A 19,832-nucleotide genomic window follows, 5' to 3' on the forward strand; every position below is an offset into this window, starting at 1 on the left:
AGGCCATCACTTTTTGCCTTGATCATTGTAGTTGCTTCCTAATTGGTCTTATTGTTTCAAGCTTCTTCCTTCTACATCAGATCCATCCATCCATCCATCCTCCATACAGATACAATTGATATTTTAAGTACAGATGTTACCATATTGCTCCTTGTTCAGAAAGTTTTATCCTCTTTAGTCTCTAGGTTAAAATATAGACTCCTTTGACAACTTGCTTTCAGCCTATTTTTCTAGGGTCATTACACATTAGCATATATTAAATGCTTGATATATGTTTATTAACTGACCGACACTAGACTTTATTATTTTACTTGTATATGACATCTAGCTCTTCCCTTCATGCCTCACTCAGACAGTTCTTCATGATTTCTCTTCTTACTGTTCCTTCCTAGTGTTGTTAGCTTCCTTCAAGCTGTTAGCAGGAAATGCTACCCCCCACCCCCATAGGAAGTCTTTCAATTCTTTCATTTGTTTAAATTATTTAAAAGTTGTTTAAATTGTTCTCCTGGTCCTGTTCGCCTCACTCTGTATCAGTTCAGAAAGGTATTCTCAGGTTTCTCTGAAATTATCTTATTATTTCTTAAAATATTCCATACATTCCAAATATTTATACATTATACATTATAGCTTATTCATTTATTCCCCAGTTTATGGATACTCTCTTAGATTCTCATTCCCTGCCATTTCAAAAATAGTTAAAGATATTTTTTGTGCATCCTTAGATTTTATTTTGCTCAGGACTAATCCCTGCCTTAATATGCCTACCTTCTAATCTCTTTCCTTATTTCTCCCCTTTCACTCCTATCTCCCTTCTGAGGATAAATGTACATAAGTGTGTGTGTGTGTGTGTGTGTGTGTGTGTGTGTGTGTGTGTAGATGACTTGACTTGGATTTGATTGTACCTTGAACAAGTAACTACTCTGTCTATATCAGGGTGTAGGCCCGGTCTGAAAGGCCTCAGACCTGATTGACTGATACACTGCAATCTGACTGCTATATTTTATAAAAACAAGGTTTATTCACTACAGGGAAAGGAAGGAAGGCCAAAGGAGGTTTCCCTAAACACTATTTCTCTAGCTCTCCTCCCACCAATATAAGAAATCCTCATGGATCTGCCTTCTGATCTTCCAGCTGCTTACCTCTTCTCTGACTGCCTTCGAACCCCCAAACACTAGCTAGCTTTCCTGACTTATTGGCCCCTCAAAATATTGTTGGTTGTTATATTTATTGGGAAAGGAAATGGGGATTGAAAAATGGGGGATAATGGGAGGTTTGTATGGGGTATGGAGGAGTTTAAGGGGAGAGAGGGAATATCGCTCAGTGAAGCAAAGGAGGGAGATGTCCCCGCTGAGAGGAAGCAGCAGGGGGCCGATAAGGACTGTTTGTCCTGGAATGACTGAATTGAAGTTCAGCTCCCTCTATGACCTCTATGACCAGAAAAGATTTATCTGACTGCAAATTCAAATAATATAAAGTTTAATAACCAGTTGGGATTGGAGTTTTCCTTAGCTTCAGAGTTGAGGCCAGGCCCAGAGGCTGGTGGAGGGTTCTCCCACTCCCATCTACTCTGTATCAGTCCTGCTTTGTCTAAGTCAGAATCTTAGCTGTAGACAGAAAGCAAACAAGAACAGTTCTAACCTTCAGAAGCCTGTGTCTTTGGGCTGAACCAAGAAGAGCATGCCACTCCAGACTGGGCTGAACAAGCTCCTCCCTCCTCCAACACCCCAGAAGCAAGTCCACCCTGGCAGAAAGGAAGAGCTAGTCACAAGACCCAACTGCCACTTCAGGCAGGAAGGAAGTGCTAGTCACAAGACCCAACTGCCACTCCTAGTTGGCCCCTTCCCCCACAAACTGTCAATCTTGTTTCCTTTCCACATGGTAGATGAGTTGTAGTTCAGGTTGGCTTGATAGGGTGAAGGTGAATGGCAGAGTCACCCTAAAGGGTCCAGCCAGATGGCTACAGCTTCATTTTGTTGACAGGCAGGTCTTCTTGGCTCAAGTTGACTTCTTAATAACTATGATGTAAAGAAGGCAACTGGAACACAGGAACAAGGTCAGTGGGAACAGATGAAACTCAAGTGGATAAATCTCTATATTGGAGACCAGATAGATGCTGGGAGAAGCCTCAGGTTCAGTGTCAATGGCTTCCAATAGAAAGTCCATTATTTCCCCTTGGCAGGAAGTTCTTTCTCCCAGCTCTAGAGACAGGAACAACTTCCCCCCAAAGAACTCTGGTCATCTTCTTAAATAGGTTCTTGACACTCTTTAGAACCTTTCCCTTCTGTGTTCCATGCATGAGCCAGCCTTGGATTGCAAAGCCAAGCCTCTGACTTTTGCAAACCTTCTCCCATGTTCTCTATCATTCCTATGATATATATATATATATAGTTTTTTTTCTTCTTTTATTTTACAAGTTTAGATGAGAGTTAGATTGAAGTATCAGCCCCCCCCCCCTTCCTTGTTTGTATTGGAGTCTACTTTCACAACCTGTTCATGAGATAATTTTTCCCTCATCTTTCTTTTCCTACCACATCCCTCTTTGCCCTCCCCACACTTCCCATATTCCTCTTTCTCTTTCCATTCTTCTCTTAAAATCAAGAAGATATAACTGAACCATTCCCAGACCTTGTCTACTTAGATTCTCTTTATGACCCTTAATGATGATAGAGTGCAGAGGGGACACATATCATTTCCCCATATTCAGTTTATTCTTTAGCCCTTTGTCATTGTTTATTCATGTTTACCTTTTTATGGTTCTCTTCATTCCTGTATTTGATCTTCAAAGTTTCTCTGTAGCTCTGGTCTTTTCTTTCTTTTCTTTTTCATCTGTAGGATTGTTTATTTGTTACTGTCACTTAAATCCAGGAAGTGGGTAGAGGAATATTTCTTTAGGTAAGAAATGCATGTATGATAAAAATGGAAAAATTTGTAGTTTCCTAAAATACAGGGAAGAGGGGGAGAGAACTTCCTGCACCAGTAGTCATAAACATCTATTACTTATCATTTACATGTTGCATAAAACAGCAGTCTCCTCTTAGACAAGATCCCCTTTATGTCAGGTTCATCAATACAAATGTTGCCCAAGTGATTGTGTGGGAGAATACAAGAACATACTGTAATAAAAGTAAAAATAACTTTTGAAGGAAAGAGTATTTGAAAGAATTAATTGCAAATGTTCCAAGGGTGGGGGGGTCATATGCTTCCCTCCTCTTTTAAAAAATTTATTTTTATTATCATGCAAAACACACATCCATATTAGTCATTGTTTGTAAGAGCACACTCATATAAAACCAAAACCCCCAAATAAAACCATAAATACACTGATGTGAAAGATAGTATGCTTTGATCCATATCTATCTGATTCCAACAGTTCTTTTCTGGAGGTGAATAGCATTCCCTATCATAAGTCTTTCAGAATTGTCCCAGATCAATGCATGCTGAGAGTAGCCAAGTTTTCACAGCTGATCATCATATAATATTGTTGCTACTGTGTAAGTGTTCTCCTAGTTCTGCTTACTTCACTCTGTATTAGTTCATGCAGATCTTTCCAACTTTTTCTGTTGCATATCATTCTTATAACACTATAGTATTCCATCACCAACATGTACCACAATTTGTCCAGTTACTCCCCAACTGATGCACATCCCCTCAATTTCCAGTTCTTCACCACTACACAAAGAATTGCTTGTACAAGTAAGTAATTTTTCCTTTTTTATTATAACTTTAGGATACAGATCAATAAGCAGTATTATAGGACCAAAGGATATGCACAGTTATATAGTCCTTTCGGCATAGTTCCAAAGTTCTGATTTTTTGGAAGTCGTCTTTTTCATTAAAGAGTCATTTTTTTCCCCCTGTAGCATTATTCTCAGTTTTGCTAGATAAGTTATTTTGGGTAGTAAATCTATATCCTTTATCTTCTAAAATATTGCATTCCAAATTCCTCACTTGGTTATAGTGGTAGCAACTAAATCATGTGTGAACTTGATTATGGCTCTCAATACTTGAATTCTTTCTGGTTGCTTTCAGTATTTTTGCTTTGACTGAGAAGCTTTGGATTTTAATTCCTATATTCCAAGGTGTTTTCATTTGTGAGTTTCTTACAAGAGATGACCAATGGATCCTTTCTAGTTCTACTTTCCCTCTGGTTCTAAGAGATTTCTTGAAATAGTCTGTCTAGGTCATTTATTTATTTATTTATTTATTGGTCATTGCATTCATATAGAACAATAATTCTTAAGAGCTTTTTTCTTGATTTGTCAGTTGTTTTTGCTCTGAAATGCCTTACATTTTATTGTATAATTTTAGCCTTTTCTATATCTTTAGCCTTTTGAACTTTGTTTCTTGAAACCTCATGGAATCATTAGCTTTTGTTTGGTACATTCTAATTTTCAGGGAATTTGTTGCCTTGGCAGAGCTTTATATCTCATATGTTAAGCTATAATTTCCCTTTCTAACTTTTCCTTCTGTAAATCTCATTCCATTTAATTTTTAGAACTTAATTTTCTCCCTTTTTTATTTAGGAAATTTTTCCATGGTTACATGATTCATGATTCCCAATCCCTCTTACCTTCCCACTCCTGAAGCTGACAAGCAGTTCCACTGGGTAATACATTTATCATTGTTCAAAACCTATTTCCATGTTATTCATATTTGTAGTAGAGTGATCCTTTAACATGAAAACCCTAATCATATCTCTATTGAATGGCATGATTGATATGTTTTTCTTCTGCATTTCTGTTTCCACAGTTCTTTCTCTGGATGTGGATAGCATTCTTTCTCATAAATTCCTCCAGATTGTCCTGGGTCATTGCATTGTTGCTAGTAGAAAAGTCTGTTTCATTTGATTGTGCTGTAACATATCAGTCTCTGTGTACAGTGTTCTCCTGGTTCTGCCCCTTTTACTTGGCACCAATTCCTGGAGGTCGTTTCAGTTCATATGGAATTTCCCCCAGTTCATTATTCCTTTCAGCACAATAGTATTCCATCACCATCAGATACCACAATTTATTCAGCCATTCCCCAATGGATTAACACCCCCTCATTTTCCAATTTTTTGCCACTATAAAAAGTGTGGCTATAAATATTTTTGTACAAGTCTTTTTCCTTATTATCTCCTTGGGGTATAAACCCAACAATGCTATGACTGGGTCAAAGGGGTAGGCATTCTTTTAAAGCCTGTTGGGCATAATTTCAAATTTCCCTTCAGAATTGTTGGACCAATTCACAACTCCACCACCACTTTATTAGTGTCCCAATTTGCCACATTCCTTCCAACATTTTTCACTTTCCTTTGCTGCCATATTGGCCAGCCTACTAGGTGTAAGGTGGTACTTTAGAGCTGTTTTAATTTGTATTTCTCTAATCAGGAGGGATTTAGAACACTTTTTCATGTGCTTATTGATGGGTTTGATTTCATCATGTGAAAACTGCCTATATGTCCCTTGACCATTTGTCCATTGGGGAATGTCTTAATTTTTTGTAAATTTGACTTAGTTCCTTATATATTTGGGAAATAAAACTTTTGTCAGAGAGTTTTCTTATAACAATGTTATTGCAGTTTGTTGCTTTCCTTCCAGTTTTGGCTGCATTGGTTTTGTTTGTACAAACCCTTTTTAATTTCATATAATCAAAGTCATTCATTTTATACTTTGAAATGTTCTCTTTCTCTTACTTGGCCTTAAATTCTTTTCTTTCCCACAGATCTGACAGGTATACTATTTTATGTTCACTTTATTTATTTATGATTTCTCTCTATATGTCATTTACCAATTTTGAATTTATCTTGATATAGGGTGTAAGATGTTGATCTAAACCTGATTTTTCCCATAGTGTTTTAAAATTTTTCCCAGCAGTTTTTTTAAAAATAATGTTTTATTTGATCATTTCCAAGCATTATTCATTAAAGACAAAGATCATTTTCTTCCCCCCACCCCACCCCCCATAGCCGACGCATGATTCCACTGGGTATCACATGTGTTCTTGATTCGAACACATTGCCATGTTGTTAGTATTTGCATTAGAGTGTTTGTTTAGAGTCTCTCCTCTGTCATGTCCCCTCAACCACTGTAGTCAGGCAGTTGTTTTTCCTCGGTGTTTCTACTCCCACAGTTTGTCCTCTGCTTTTGGATAGTGTTTTTCTCCTAGATCCCTGCAGATTGTTCAGGGACATTACACCGCCACTAATGGAGAACTCCATTACGTTCGATTATACCACAGTGTATTAGTCTCTGTGTACAATGTTCTCCTGGTTCTGCTTCTCTCGCTCTGCATCACTTCCTGGAGGTTGTTCCAGTCTCCATGGAATTCCTCCACTTTATTATTCCTTTTAGCACAATAGTATTCCATCACCAACATATACCACAATTTGCTCAGCCATTCCCCAATTGATGGGCATCCCCTCGTTTTCCAGTTTTTGGCCACCACAAAGAGCGCAGCTATGAATATTTTTGTACAAGTCTTTTTGTCCATTATCTCTTTAGGGTACAGACCCAGTAGTGCTATGGCTGGACCAAAGGGTAGATATTCTTTTGTCGCCCTTTGGGCATAGTTCCAAATTGCCCTCCAGAATGGTTAGATCAGTTCACAACACCACCAGCAATGAATTAATGTCCCTACTTTGCCACATCCCCTCCAGCATTCATTACTTTCCTTTGCTATCATGTTAGCCAATCTGCTTGGTGTGAAGTGATACCTCAGAGTTGGTTTTATTTGCATTTCTCTGATTATAAGAGATTTAGAACATTTCTTCATGTGCTTATTAATAATTTTGATTTCTTTATCTGAGAACTGCCTATCCATGTCCCTTGCCCATTTATCAATTGGAGAATGGCTTGATTTTTTGTACAGTTGATTTAGCTCTTTATAAATTTGAGTAATTAAACCTTTGTCAGAGGTTTCTCTGAAGATTTTTTCCCAGTTTGTTGTTTCCCTTCTAATTTTAGTTACATTGGTTTTGTTTGTGCAAAAGCTTTTTAATTTGATGTAGTCAAAATTATTTATTTTACATTTTGTGATTCTTTCTATGTCTTGCTTGGTTTTAAAGTCTTTCCCCTCCCAAAGGTCTGACAGGTATACTATTCTGTGTTTACCCAATTTACTTATGGTTTCCTTCTTTATGTTTAAGTCACTCACCCATTTTGAATTTATCTTGGTGTAGGGTGTGAGGTGTTGATCTATTCCTAGTCTCTCCCATACTGTCTTCCAATTTTCCCAGCAATTTTTATCGAATAGTGGATTTTTGTCCCAAAAGCTGGGATCTTTGGGTTTATCGTATACTGTCTTGCTGAGGTCGCTTTCCCCCAGTCTATTCCACTGATCTTCCTTTCTGTTTCTTAGCCAGTACCAAATTGTTTTGATGACTGCTGCTTTGTAATATAGTTTAAGGTCTGGGACTGCAAGGGCCCCATCATATGTGGTTTTTTTTTTCATTATTTCCCTGGATATCCTTGATCTTTTGTTGTTCCAAATGAATTTTGTCATGGTTTTTTCTAAATCAGTGAAGAAGTATTTTGGTAGTTCAATGGGTATGGCACTAAATAGATAAATAAGTTTGGGTAGGATGGTCATTTTTATTATATTGGCTCATCCTATCCATGAGCAGTTAATGTTTTTCCAATTGCTCAATTCTAATGTTAGTTGTGTGGCGAGTGTTTTGTAGTTGTGTTCATATAGTTCCTGTGTTTGTCTTGGGAGGTAGATTCCTAGGTATTTTATTTTGTCTAAGGTGATTTTGAATGGGATTTCTCTTTCTAGTTTTTGCTGCTGAGCTGTGTTGGAGATATATAGAAAAGCTGATGATTTATGTGGGTTTATTTTGTATCCTGCAACTTTAAGTTGCTAAAGTTGTTCATTATTTCAATTAGCTTTTTGGTTGAATCTCTAGGATTCTTTAAGTAGACCATCATGTCATCTGCAAAGAGTGATAACTTGGTCTCTTCCTTGCCTATTTTGATGCCTTCAATTTCTTTTTCTTCTCTAATTGCTACTGCTAGTGTTTCTAGTACAATGTCAAATAGTAGAGGTGATAATGGGCATCTTTGTTTCACTCCTGATCTTATTGGGAATGCGTCTAGTTTATCCCCATTGCAGATGATATTAGCTGATGGTTTTAGATATATACTGTTTATTATTTTTAGGAATGACCTTTCTATTCCTATGCTTTCTAGTGTTTTTAATAGGAATGGGTGTTGTATTTTATCAAATGATTTTTCTGCGTCTATTGAGATAATCATGTGGTTCTTGTGGGTTTGCTTGTTGATGTGGTCAATTATGTGGATGGTTTTCCTAATATTGAACCAGCCCTGCATCCCTGGGATAAATCCTACTTGATCATGGTGGATGATCCTTCTGATCACTTGCTGGAGTCTTTTTGCTAGTATCCTATTTAAGATTTTTGCATCTATATTCATTAGGGAGATTGGTCTATAGTTTTCTTTCTCTGTTTTTGACCTGCCTTGTTTTAGAATCAGTACCATGTTTGTGTCGTAAAAGGAGTTTGGTAGAACTCCCTCTTTGCTTATTATGTCAAATAGTTTGTATAGTATTGGGATTAACTGTTCTCTGAATGTTTGATAGAATTCACTGGTGAATCCATCAGGCCCTGGGGATTTTTTCTTAGGAAGTTCTTTGATGGCTTGTTGGATTTCATTTTCTAATATGGGATTATTTAAGAATTCTATTTCCTCTTCTGTTAGTCTAGGCAGTTTGTATTTTTGTATATATTCATCCATATCACCTAAATTGGTGTATTTATTGCCATATAATTGGGCAAAGTAATTTTTAATGATTGCCTTAATTTCCTCTTCATCGGAGGTGCTGTCCCCCTTTTCATCTTTGATGCAGTTAATTTGCTTTTCTTCCTTCCTTTTTTAATTAGATTGACCAGTACTTTGTCTATTTTGTTTGTTTTTTCAAAGTACCAGCTTCTTGTTTTATTTATTAAATCAATAGTTCTATCACTTTCGATTTTATTAATTTCTCCCTTAATTTTTAGGATTTCTAGTTTGGTTTTCTGCTGGGGGTTTTTAATTTGATCGCTTTTGAGTTTTTTCATTTGCATTTCCATTTGATTGATCTCTGCTCTCCCTAGTTTGTTAATATAAGCATTCAGGGATATGAATTTAGCTCTGATTACCGCTTTGGCTGTATCCCAAAAGGTTTGAAAGGATGTCTCACCATTGTCATTTTCCTCGATGAAATTATTAATTGTTTCTATGATTTCTTCTTTAACTAAACGATTTTGGAGTATCATATTGTTTAGTTTCCAATTAGTTTTTGATTTGGTTTTCCATGTACCATTACTAATCATTATTTTTATTGCCTTGTGATCTGAGAAGGCTGCATTCATTATTTCTGCTTTTTTGCATTTGTGTGCTATGTTTCTGTGACCTAATGTATGGTTAATTTTTGTGAATGTGCCATGTGGTGCTGAGAAGAAGGTGTATTCCTTTTTATCCCTATTTATTTTTCTCCATATGTCTATTAATTCTACTTTTTCTAAGATTTCATTCACTTCTTTTACCTCTTTCTTATTTATTTTTTGATTTGATTTATCTAAATTTGATAATGGTTGGTTTAAGTCTCCCACTAATATGGTTTTACTGTCTATTTCTTCCTTCAATTCTCCTAGTTTCTCCATTAGAAATTTGGGTGTTATATTATTTGGTGCATACATGTTGATTAATGATATTTCCTCATTGTCTAAAGTCCCTTTTAACAATATATAATCACCTTCCCTGTCCCTTTTGATCAGGTCTATTTTTGCTTTGGCTTTATCAGATATCATGATTACCACCCCTGCCTTCTTTCTGTCATTCGAGGCCCAGAAGGTCTTACTCCATCCTTTAATTCTGGCCTTGTGGGTGTCAACCGGCCTCATGTGTGTTTCTTGAAGACAACATATGGTAGGGTTTTGGATTCTAATTCATTCTGCTATTCGTCTACGTTTTATGGGTGAGTTCATCCCATTCACATTCAAAGTTATGATTGTCATTTGTGGACTCCCTGGCATTTTGATATCCTTCCCTAATTCTAACCTTTTCTTCTTCTGCTCTACCTTTTAGTCCAGTGATTTACATTGAATCAGTCCCCCTTGTCCCCTCCCTTGATGTTTCCCTTTTTAGTCCCTCCCTTTTTGTTCTCTTCCCCTCCCCCCTCTCTTTCCCTCCCTTTTTGTTTTCCCTCTCCACCTCCACCCCTTGGTTTTCCCTTCTCCCTACCCTTGTTGGGTAAGATAGAATTCAAGATCCCAATGGATTTGGATGTTTTTCCCTATCAGAGTTGATTTCCCTGAGATTAAGGTTTAAGTAAAAAACCCTCTCTTCCTCTCCTTCTTATAGGAGTTTTCTTCCCCTCTCCTTCCCATGTGAATCTTTGTGTAAGAAAGATTTTTCTATTTGGTCTTTCTTTACCCCCTATTTATACATTACATTTTCCCTACATGTTAGTATACATAGATTGATATAAATGTAGTCCTTATAGAAGAGAGTTTGAATAAAAGAAGAAGATAACATTTTTCTCCTTTCCCCTTTCCTTAATATTTACCTTTTCAGGTATTCCTTGCTCTTTGTTTTTCAGTATCAAACTTTCCACAGAGCTCTGGTCTTTTCTTTGCAAAACGTTGGAAATCTTCTAATTTGTTGAATGCCCATACTTTCCCTTGGAAGTATATAGCCAGTTTTGCTGGGTAGCTGATTCTTGGTTGAAGACCCAGCTCTCTTGCCTTTCTGAAGATCGTGTTCCATGCCTTACGATCATTCAGAGTAGAACTTGCAAGGTCTTGTGTGACCCTGATTGGCATTCCTTTATATCTAAATTGTCTTTTTCTGGCTTCCTGTAGGATTTTTTCTTTTGTTTGAGAGCTTTGGAATTTGGCAGTTACATTCCTGGGAGTTGTCTTTTGGGGGTTTAGTGTAGAAGGTGTTCTGTGAGCTCTGTCAGTGGCTGTATTACCCCCTTGTTCTAGAATCTCTGGGCAATTTTCTTTGATTATATCTTGTATTATGATGTCGAGTTTGGTGTTTATTTCTGGCTTTTCTGGAAGTCCAATTATTCTTAAATTATCTCTTCTCCCTCTATTTTCCAGATCTGTCACCTTGTTGGTGAGCTATTTTATGTTCTCTTCTAATCTCTTGGTATTTTGGCTTTGCTTTATTAATTCTTGCTCTTTTACAAGATTGTTGTCTTCCAGTTGCCTGATTCTGACCTTTAAAGCCTGGTTTTCCTTTTTCAGTTTGGTCACACCGGTTTTGTAGATGCGTGAATTTCTTTTGCATTATTTCCCACTTTTCCTCCCAGAAGGCTTCCATCTTTTTGGTCATTTGTGATTCAAATTCTTCTTGGGTTTGTGGAGAGTTTCCATTTCCTTTGGAAGGTTTCGGAGCATTTTCTTGTATTTCGTATTCTATCTCCTCTGTATTTTGTATTTTTGCTCCATAGAATGTGTCCAAAGTCGCCTCTTTCTTCTTATTTTTCTTGGGATTTGGGGGCTTCTGTGCTTCTGTGGAGTTTGCCATCTCTGAATGTGGAGGATTAGCTTTTCTTATCTCTATCTGGTGTTCAGAGGTTTTAGTCCTGGGCAGATTGTCCGTTCTATGAGCTTTCCCTGGATTGAACTGAGTATGCCTTAAGGCAGTGACTTTCACTGGAACTGGAATGGAAGGATCCGGTCAGGGGGTTACACTCTCCCCTGGCTCTCTCTCTTTCCCTGCTGTCTGGGTGCCCCCTTGACTGGGTCAGATTGCTTTCCGGAAGTTGCCTTCAGAATAGCTGGCTGTGAGGCTGTCTTGCAGGCCCTGAGGGTTACTTTTGTTTCAGATGACCCTGCTCTCTGAGGGGGAAGGGGCCGCGGCTTCCTGCAGCTCCAAGGGCAGTGACTTTCACTGGGACTCTGATAGAAGGATCCGGCCAGGGGGTTACAATCTCCCCTGGCTCTCTCTCTTTCCCTGCTGTCTGGGTGCCCCCTCGACTGGGTTGGGTTGCTTTCCGGAAGTTGTCTTCAGAATAGCTGGCTGTGAGGCTGTCTTGCAGGCCCTGAGGGTTACTCTTCTTTCAGACGACCCTGCTCTCTGAGGGGGGAGGGGCTGCGGCTTCCAGAAGCTCCGAGGGCAGTGACTTTCACTGGGACTCGGATGGAAGGATCCGGCCAGGGGGTTACAATCTCTGCTCTAAGTTTCCCTCTGTAGCCTTGGACTTGGTGCTCCAGGTTGGGGGGGATGGGTCCTAGGACCTTCCTTCTGCCTACCCCTTAGGTCCGAGTGATCTCGGGTTCTGGCTTTTGAGGGGGGCCTTACCTTTTGATCCAGGTCCAGGTCCAGGAGGAGGATTCCCAAGGTCTATGCTGTTGATCGTTTTGAATTTCGGCACCCTAGGAGCATATAGTTTGAGATCGGTAGGGAAGGGTTTCTGGAGATCTGAACTTTAGCTTTCTCTAAGCTGCCATCTTATGTAATTTACCCCTAGTTTATTTCATTGATCCACCCTTCTGTCTCTTAGCCAGTACCATATTATTTTGATGACTACTGCTTTATAGTACAGTTTAAGATCTTGTACTGCTAGGCCCCTATCCTTCACATTTTTTTCCCATTATTTCCCTTGATATTCTGATCTTTTGTTTGTCCAAATGAACTTTGGTATAATTTTTTCTTATGCTATTAAAAAGTTTTTTTGGTAGTTTGATGTATGGCACTGAATAAGTAGATTAATTTGGGTTAGCATTGTCATTTTTATTATATTAGCTCATCCTACCCAGGAGCAATTAATGTTTTCCCAATTGTTTAGATCTAGTTTTCTTAAAGTTTTATTTAATTGATTAAGAAAAATTTTCCATGGTTATGTGATTCATGTTCTTTCCCTCCCCTCATCCCACCCCCGTCCCATAACCAATGTGGAATTTTACTGGATTTTACATGTGTCATTGATCAGGACCTAGTTCCATATTATTGATATTTGCACTAAGGTGATCGTTTAGAGTCTACATCCCCAAGCATATCCCCATAAACCCCTGTGATCAAGCAGTTGTTTTTCTTCTATGTTTCTACTCCCACAGTTCTTTCTCTGGATATGAGTAGCGTTCTTTCTCCTAAGTTCCTCAGAATTGTTCTGGATCATTGCATTGCTGCTAGTAGAGAAGTCTACTACATTCGATTGTGCCACAGTATATCCATCTCTGAGTACAACATTCTCCTGGTTCTGCTTCTTTCACTATGCATCAGTTATTGGAGGTTGTTCCAGTTCACATGGAATTCCTCCAGTTCATTATTCCTTTGAGCACAATAGTATCCCATCACCAGCAGATACCATAATTTGTTTAGCCATTCCCCAAATGAAAGGCATCCCTCATTTTCCAATTTTTTGCCACCACAAAGAGCACAATTATAAATATTTTTGTACAAGTCTTTTTCCTTATTATCTCTTTGGGGTATAAACCCAGCAGTGCTGGATCAAAGGACAGGCAGTCTTTTAAAGCCCTTTGTGCATAGTTCCAAATTTTCCTCCAGAATGGTTGGATTACTTCATAACTCCACCAGCAGTGCATTAATGTCCCAATTTTGCCACATCCCCTCCAACATTTATTACTTTCCTTTGCTGTCATATTGGCCAATTTGTTAGGTGTGAGGTGTACCTCAAAGTTGTTTTCATTTGCATTTCTCTAATCAGGAGGGATTTAGAACACTTTTTCATGTGCTTATTGATAGTTTTGATTTCTTTATCTTAAAATTGCCTATTTATGCCCCTTGCCCATTTGTCAATTGTGGAATGACTTGACTTTTGTACAAACTAAATTTGAGTAATTAGACCTTTGTCAGCGGTTTTTGTTATAAAGATTTCCCCCCAATTTGTTGCTCCCCTTCTAATTTTGGTTGCATTGGTTTTGTTTGTACAAAACCTCTTTAATTTAATGTAATCAAAATTATAAATATTTTGTAATTTTTTTCTAACTCTTTCTTGGTCTTGAAATCTTTCCTTTCCCAAAGATCTGACAGGTATACTATTGTGTTCTCCTAATTTACTTACAGTTTCCTTCTTTATATTCAAGTCATTCACCCATTCTGAATTTATATTGGTGTAGGGTGTGAGATGTTGATCTAAACCTAATCTCTCTCATACTGTTTTCCAATTTTTCTAGCAGTTTTATATATAAATATATATATATGTGTATATATAAATTTATATATAAATATATAAATAGTGGATTATTGTCCCCAAAGCTTGGATATTTGGATTTTTCATAGACAGTCTTGCTGAGGTCATTTACCCCAAGTTTGTTCCCCTGACCCTCCCTTTTGTCTCTTAACCAGTATCATATTGTTTTGATGACCACTGCTTTATAGTACAGTTTAAGATCTGGTACTGCTAGGCCCTCCTCCTTCACATTTTTTCCCATTATTTCCCTTGATATTCTTGTTCTTTTGTTCTTCCAAATGAACTTTGTTATAGTTTTTTTCTAATTCAGTAAAAAAGTTTCTTCATATTTTGACACATAGCACTAAATAAATAAATTAATTTGACTAGGATTGTCATTTTTATTATGTTTTACCCAGGAACAATTAATGCTTTTCCAGTTGTTTAGGTCTAGTTTTTATTGTGTGAAAGTATTTTGTAGTTGTGTTCATATAATTCCTATGTTTGCTGCTCCTGCTGCTGAGTTTTGTTGGAAATATATAGAAATGCTGATGATTTATGTTGGATTACTCTGCCACTTTGGTAAAGTTGTTAATTATTTCCACTAGTATTTTAAGTTGATTTTCTGGGGTTCTTTAAGTATACCATCATATCATCTGCAAAGAGTGATAGTTTAGTTTCCTCGTTGCCTACTTTAATCCCTTCAATTTCTTTTTCTTCTCTAATTGCTATTGCTAGTGTTTCTAGAACAATATTAAATAATAAAGGTGATAATGGGCATCCTTGCTTCACTCCTGATCTTATTGGGAAGGCTTCTAATTTGTCCCCATTGCAGATGATACTTGCTGATGGTTTTAAATATATACTGTTTATTATTTTGAGGAATGGCCCTTCTATTTGTTTACTTTCTAGTGTTTTCACTAGGAATGAGTGTTGTATTTTGTCAAAGGCCTTTTCTGTATTTATTGAGATAATCATGTGATTTCTGTTGGTTTGATTATTGATACGGTCAATTATGTGGATGGTTTCCCTAATATTAAACCATTCTTGCATTCCTGGTATAAATCCCACCTGATCATAGTGAATGACTCTCATGATCACTTGCTGGGGTCTTTTTGCTAGTATTCTATTTAAGATATTTGAGTCTGTATTCATTAAGTAGATTAGTCTGTAGTTTTCTTTCTCTATTTTTGGTCTTCCTGACTTTGGAATCAGTTATATTTGTGTCATAAAAGGAATTTGGTAAAACTCCTTCTTTGCTTATTTTGTCAAATAATTTGTATAGTTTTGGGATTAGTTGTTCTTTAAATGTTTGATAGAATTCACTTGTGAATCCAGTCTGACCTGGGGATTTTTTCTTAGGAAGTTCCTTGATGGCTTGTTCAAAGACATTAATTGTTTTTAGCTTCAGTCTCTTTCATCTTGAGTTTGTATATAAGTTGTGTTTTCCTCTGAGGCTTTGCTTGTAGATGTTTTGGAGTCATTCTCATTTTGTGGGTTTGTCTTGAACTTCCCTGCCCCCATAATAACTCTTTATGTTTGGGTTCTTTTTGATTCTCATTCTTCTAGCTACTTACTGACTCTAAAATTGCTATTAGGTCTGGGCTTTGCTGCAGTTCTTGAGGAAACATCTGGGTTTGTCCTCTTGCAGATTTCTTGGGGTGCTGAGTGTTGTGTTTTTCCAGGGTCTCAGAGATAGGCTGAGAATCTTCAAGCTTTCAGAGCTCCCAAAGTGGTCTGATGCAGGGCAGTGTCTGCATGCTGTCCCTTTGTTCTGTGCAAGTTTCTGATTTGGCTTTAGGTCTGAGCAACAGTAGATGATGATGGACTCAACCTCTTACAGCCAGCTAGAAAACTCTTGATTCAGAATGACAAAACTCAGCCCTTTCGGCCTGAGATTCTTACCCTGATTATTCCTCTGCAGGCAGGACCACTTACTGGAAGTTTAACTGCATTTTGTCCCTGGAATCTGAGCCATACAACTGCTGCCTATTTCTGATCTTACTCTTCGCTGAATTCACAGTCTAGGGCAATGATAGTGAACCTTTTAGAATCTTTTAGACACCTCATTCTATGCCTTGCCCTTACTCCCCCCCCCCCCCACCAAGTGCCCCGACCCTTATCCCAGAAAGGGGTAGGAGAAAGGGAGGGAGTGGCCTGAGCAAGGAAGCACTTCCATTGGACTGCTGGGCAGAGGGATGGGGTGGTACAGTGAAAAGGAGCAAGGGAGAAGTTTCTCCCCAGTCCCTCTGCCTTTCTAGTAACAAACTCTGGCCAGTGTTGGCACACATGCCCATTGAGAGGTCTCTGCATGCCGTCATTGGCACATGTGCCATAGATTCACCATCACAGGTCTAGGCCTACTGTGCTTCTTACCATGGGCTGCTAACCCCATTCACAGATCCTTTTCTTAATCTTCCCTGTATCTGTAGCCCAGAATTGGGCAGTGAGTGACAAAACTGACAGTACCTGTCCCCATCATGGGTACCTTGAATCTAGTCTGAATCAGGTAAATATGGAAAATTTTTCTTAAACAATAAAATAGAAATTAATAAATGGTCTCAATCTGGGTCACCTCATATTCTAATGCTGACCTCCATTTCCAGAGACCTCCCCTTCCCACCTTCCAACCCTTCCATCTTTGGGGTTCAGCAGGTTCCCCTTCCTTAGTATTTCAATATAATTTTCTAGGAAGTGCTACTGCTGCTCCTGGTCACATCCAAGTACACTACTGTGGGTTTCAGATCACCCTGGGACTTTCTTTTGGGAAGTCTTTGGCTCTGCTGCTTCCAGGCTCAAAACTTTATAGGCAGCAGGTATCCCTGGCATCTCTAAACAAGGTGGAAAGGTTCAAGTTAGTTGGATTCTTCTGGCCTTGATTTTTTTGGAGGCCCTCTTTTTTTTACCATTGGGCTTTTGGTTGATGTTCTGGTATGGTTTTGAGGTAGAAGGTACTTTTCTGGTTTCACATAAGATTTTTGTATCATTTTTTGGTTTAGTGAAATTTTAGGTTTATTTTATTCATTCATTCATTCATTCATTCATTCATTTGTTTGTTTGTTTATTTATTTATTTTTAAAGCCCTTACCTTCTATCTTGGAATTAATACTATGTATCAGTTCCAAGGTAGAAGAGCGATATGGGCTAGGCAATGGGGGTGAAGTGACTTGCTCAGGGTCACACAGCTGGGAAGTGTCTGAGGTTAGATTTGAACCTAGGACCTCCCATCTCTAGGCCTGGCTCTCAATCCACTGAGCTACCCAGCTGCCCCCAAATTTTGGGTTCATGATGGAGCAGATACATTGGTTCAGGCAGATATCTTATTGGAAAACTCCTTTAGGAGCCTTTCTGGATCCTCTTAGTTTTCTTTATTTTGTGTATATTTGGTATTTACTGAAATGTTGTGACAAGGAAATCACTTTAAAAGACTTATATATATTAATTTAAGGTCACCAAGGAATTCAGCTATGTAATTCCTAAATGAAAACTCAAGTCAGCAGTCAACCTTTTATAGAGTTTAATTACAAACAGGAGGAAGAAAGGAATTAGAGATAGAGAGAGAGAGGGAGAGAGAAAGGGGAGAGAAGGGAATAGGGCTTAAATACCCCTTCTGTTTAGGCTGGACCAAAAGGCCCAAGCCCTTAGATAGCTGAGGCAAAGAAAGGAGATCAGTCCCTATTACTCACGTGACCAAAATGGAGAAACAGTCTCAGGGGCCTCCACCTCCAGCTTCCTTCAGAGCAAGCTTCTCAGAGCACCTCTCCAACCACTCAGAGCCAAAACTCTCCAACCAACCCTCCTCAGTCCTCAGCCCCCTCTATCTTTAAGGAAACCATCCAAGTTCCCTCCCCTCAGTTCTCACATCTACCAATCACTGTCCATGTCTTCCCTGTGCCAATGGTGGCTCTAGCTTAACCCAGGACTGCCCAGAGGTCTGTGGCTTTGCACATGTCTGTTGAAGGTCATATTCTCAAATAATTAAATCTTGATCCTTTGCTACAGCCCTTCCTAAATCCTGTTAGGACTGAGTGGGGTGGAAATTGTATTTTCCAAGACCTGGTTCTGTCATTCCAAGTATCTCTATTATATCAATTCTAAAATCAATCATGACTCAAAGAAATTCCTGTTCTATGCTTAAGCATAGGTCAAAGCCCTTTCCATTGTTCAGCAAAAGGTTTCTGTCCTAAAGTAATCTTAAGAAGGAAGGAGGAGGAACCTCCCATGCCAATGGGGTTCACATTCCAATAGAGTTCCCACTATCAATAGGAAATTTTTCAAGTATGAAATTTCCCAATGGTGAAATTTCCAACATTTATAAGTCTAAGAAATTTTAAGGTTTACAATGTATAGAGAAGATGTTTCCTAGTAAGGTAGAGAGAGTTTTTTCATCAGGGCTTGCTCTTTGCCACTGAAATCATAGGTCCAGTCACTAACCCTAACTGTGATATTTGTACATATTTCCCCAACAGATTGCAAACTTCAGGGACTTTTATCCCCTCCATCCATATCTGTCATAGTGTCTAGTCCATAAGTGGTTAGTAAATAGATTTCTAGAATAAGGTCTAGTGATGGAAGAGGCACCCAAGGCAATTTTAATCTATTCTGTTTATTTTACTGACATGGAAACTGTGATTGGCTGGCTAAGTGACCCTTACCCAAGGTCACTCAGCTAGTAAATTGCAGCAGTATTATTTGCATCCAAACCCTTTGCCTCCCAAATCCAGCCTAATTGCTACTATTCTATACTGCCTCTCAAATGTTTTTTGAACAAACAAAAACAGTAAAAACTGCATTTTAATCAATTCTTAACTCTCATATATAGCTTTCATTTGTTACCCAATCAAAAATGCACTTTTAGAAGTTAATGTATACTCCTCATGTTCTTGTCTTTTTGTGTTATTTTATTTCTGATATTTGTATCTGTCAGATTATCTTTCTGATTTCCTTACACCTAATAGAAACACAATATACATTTCATAAATGAATGAATGGAGTTATTTTATTTAGATCTCCAAATTCTAGCAAATAAGAAGACTAACAGCTAAAACTCAAAAGTTTACTCAGGCTATAAACACAATCTTGTTTATAATGGAAAGAACATTGGCACTGGAGTCAGAGGACTTAGGTTCAAATTCCACTTTATGTACTTATTACCTTTTTGACATGAAGGAAATTACTTAACTTTCTTTGTTCCTAGTCTCTTCATTTGTTGAATGAGGAGGTTGGAGGAAATGGCCTCTAATCCTAACCCTAGAATTCACAGAAATAGAATTTTAAGTGAGTAAGTAATGGCAGATTTGTATTTTTGGCTTGTTTAACAAAGAAAACCTGTCCCCAAAAAAGTCAACTTGTGCCGTTCAGTATGAAAAAATGTGGTTTCATTCAGTCAAAGCTAATGAACAATCATTCCAGTAATCTGTATATACAGTTTAAATTAATAGTGGATTCTTTTTTTTTTTCTTAAGGTACAGGAAAGACAATGGTGATGGACATGTTTTATGCTTACACAGAAGTGGAGAGGAAAAAGAGAGTCCATTTTCATGGTTTCATGCTAGATGTACACAAAAGTAAGTGGGTATATAGATTAATGTGTAAGGAAGTAACCTTTTTAGTGAAAAGAAAACAAAAAAAGATTACAGTAAACTCTACAACTGTGTTCTTAAATGCTGTTTAGATGTACTTTGTATGGTTTTGTTCAAAATACAAAT

General features: G+C 37.9%; 1 protein-coding gene across 2 annotated transcripts in view; it reads left to right on the top strand.

Moving 5' to 3' along the window:
- The window catches only part of AFG1L (AFG1 like ATPase), a 240,805-nt gene that overhangs the window by 72,285 nt on the left and 148,688 nt on the right, over positions 1-19,832 (top strand). For both annotated transcript variants that reach the window (XM_001368423.3, XM_007484405.3), the window contains exon 4: positions 19,590-19,691. In XM_001368423.3, the coding sequence (XP_001368460.1) occupies positions 19,590-19,691 (102 nt within the window). The remainder of the gene's footprint in view (positions 1-19,589; positions 19,692-19,832) is intronic.

This window comes from Monodelphis domestica, chromosome 2 (assembly GCF_027887165.1).
Source record: "Monodelphis domestica isolate mMonDom1 chromosome 2, mMonDom1.pri, whole genome shotgun sequence".
NCBI lineage: Eukaryota > Metazoa > Chordata > Mammalia > Didelphimorphia > Didelphidae > Monodelphis > Monodelphis domestica.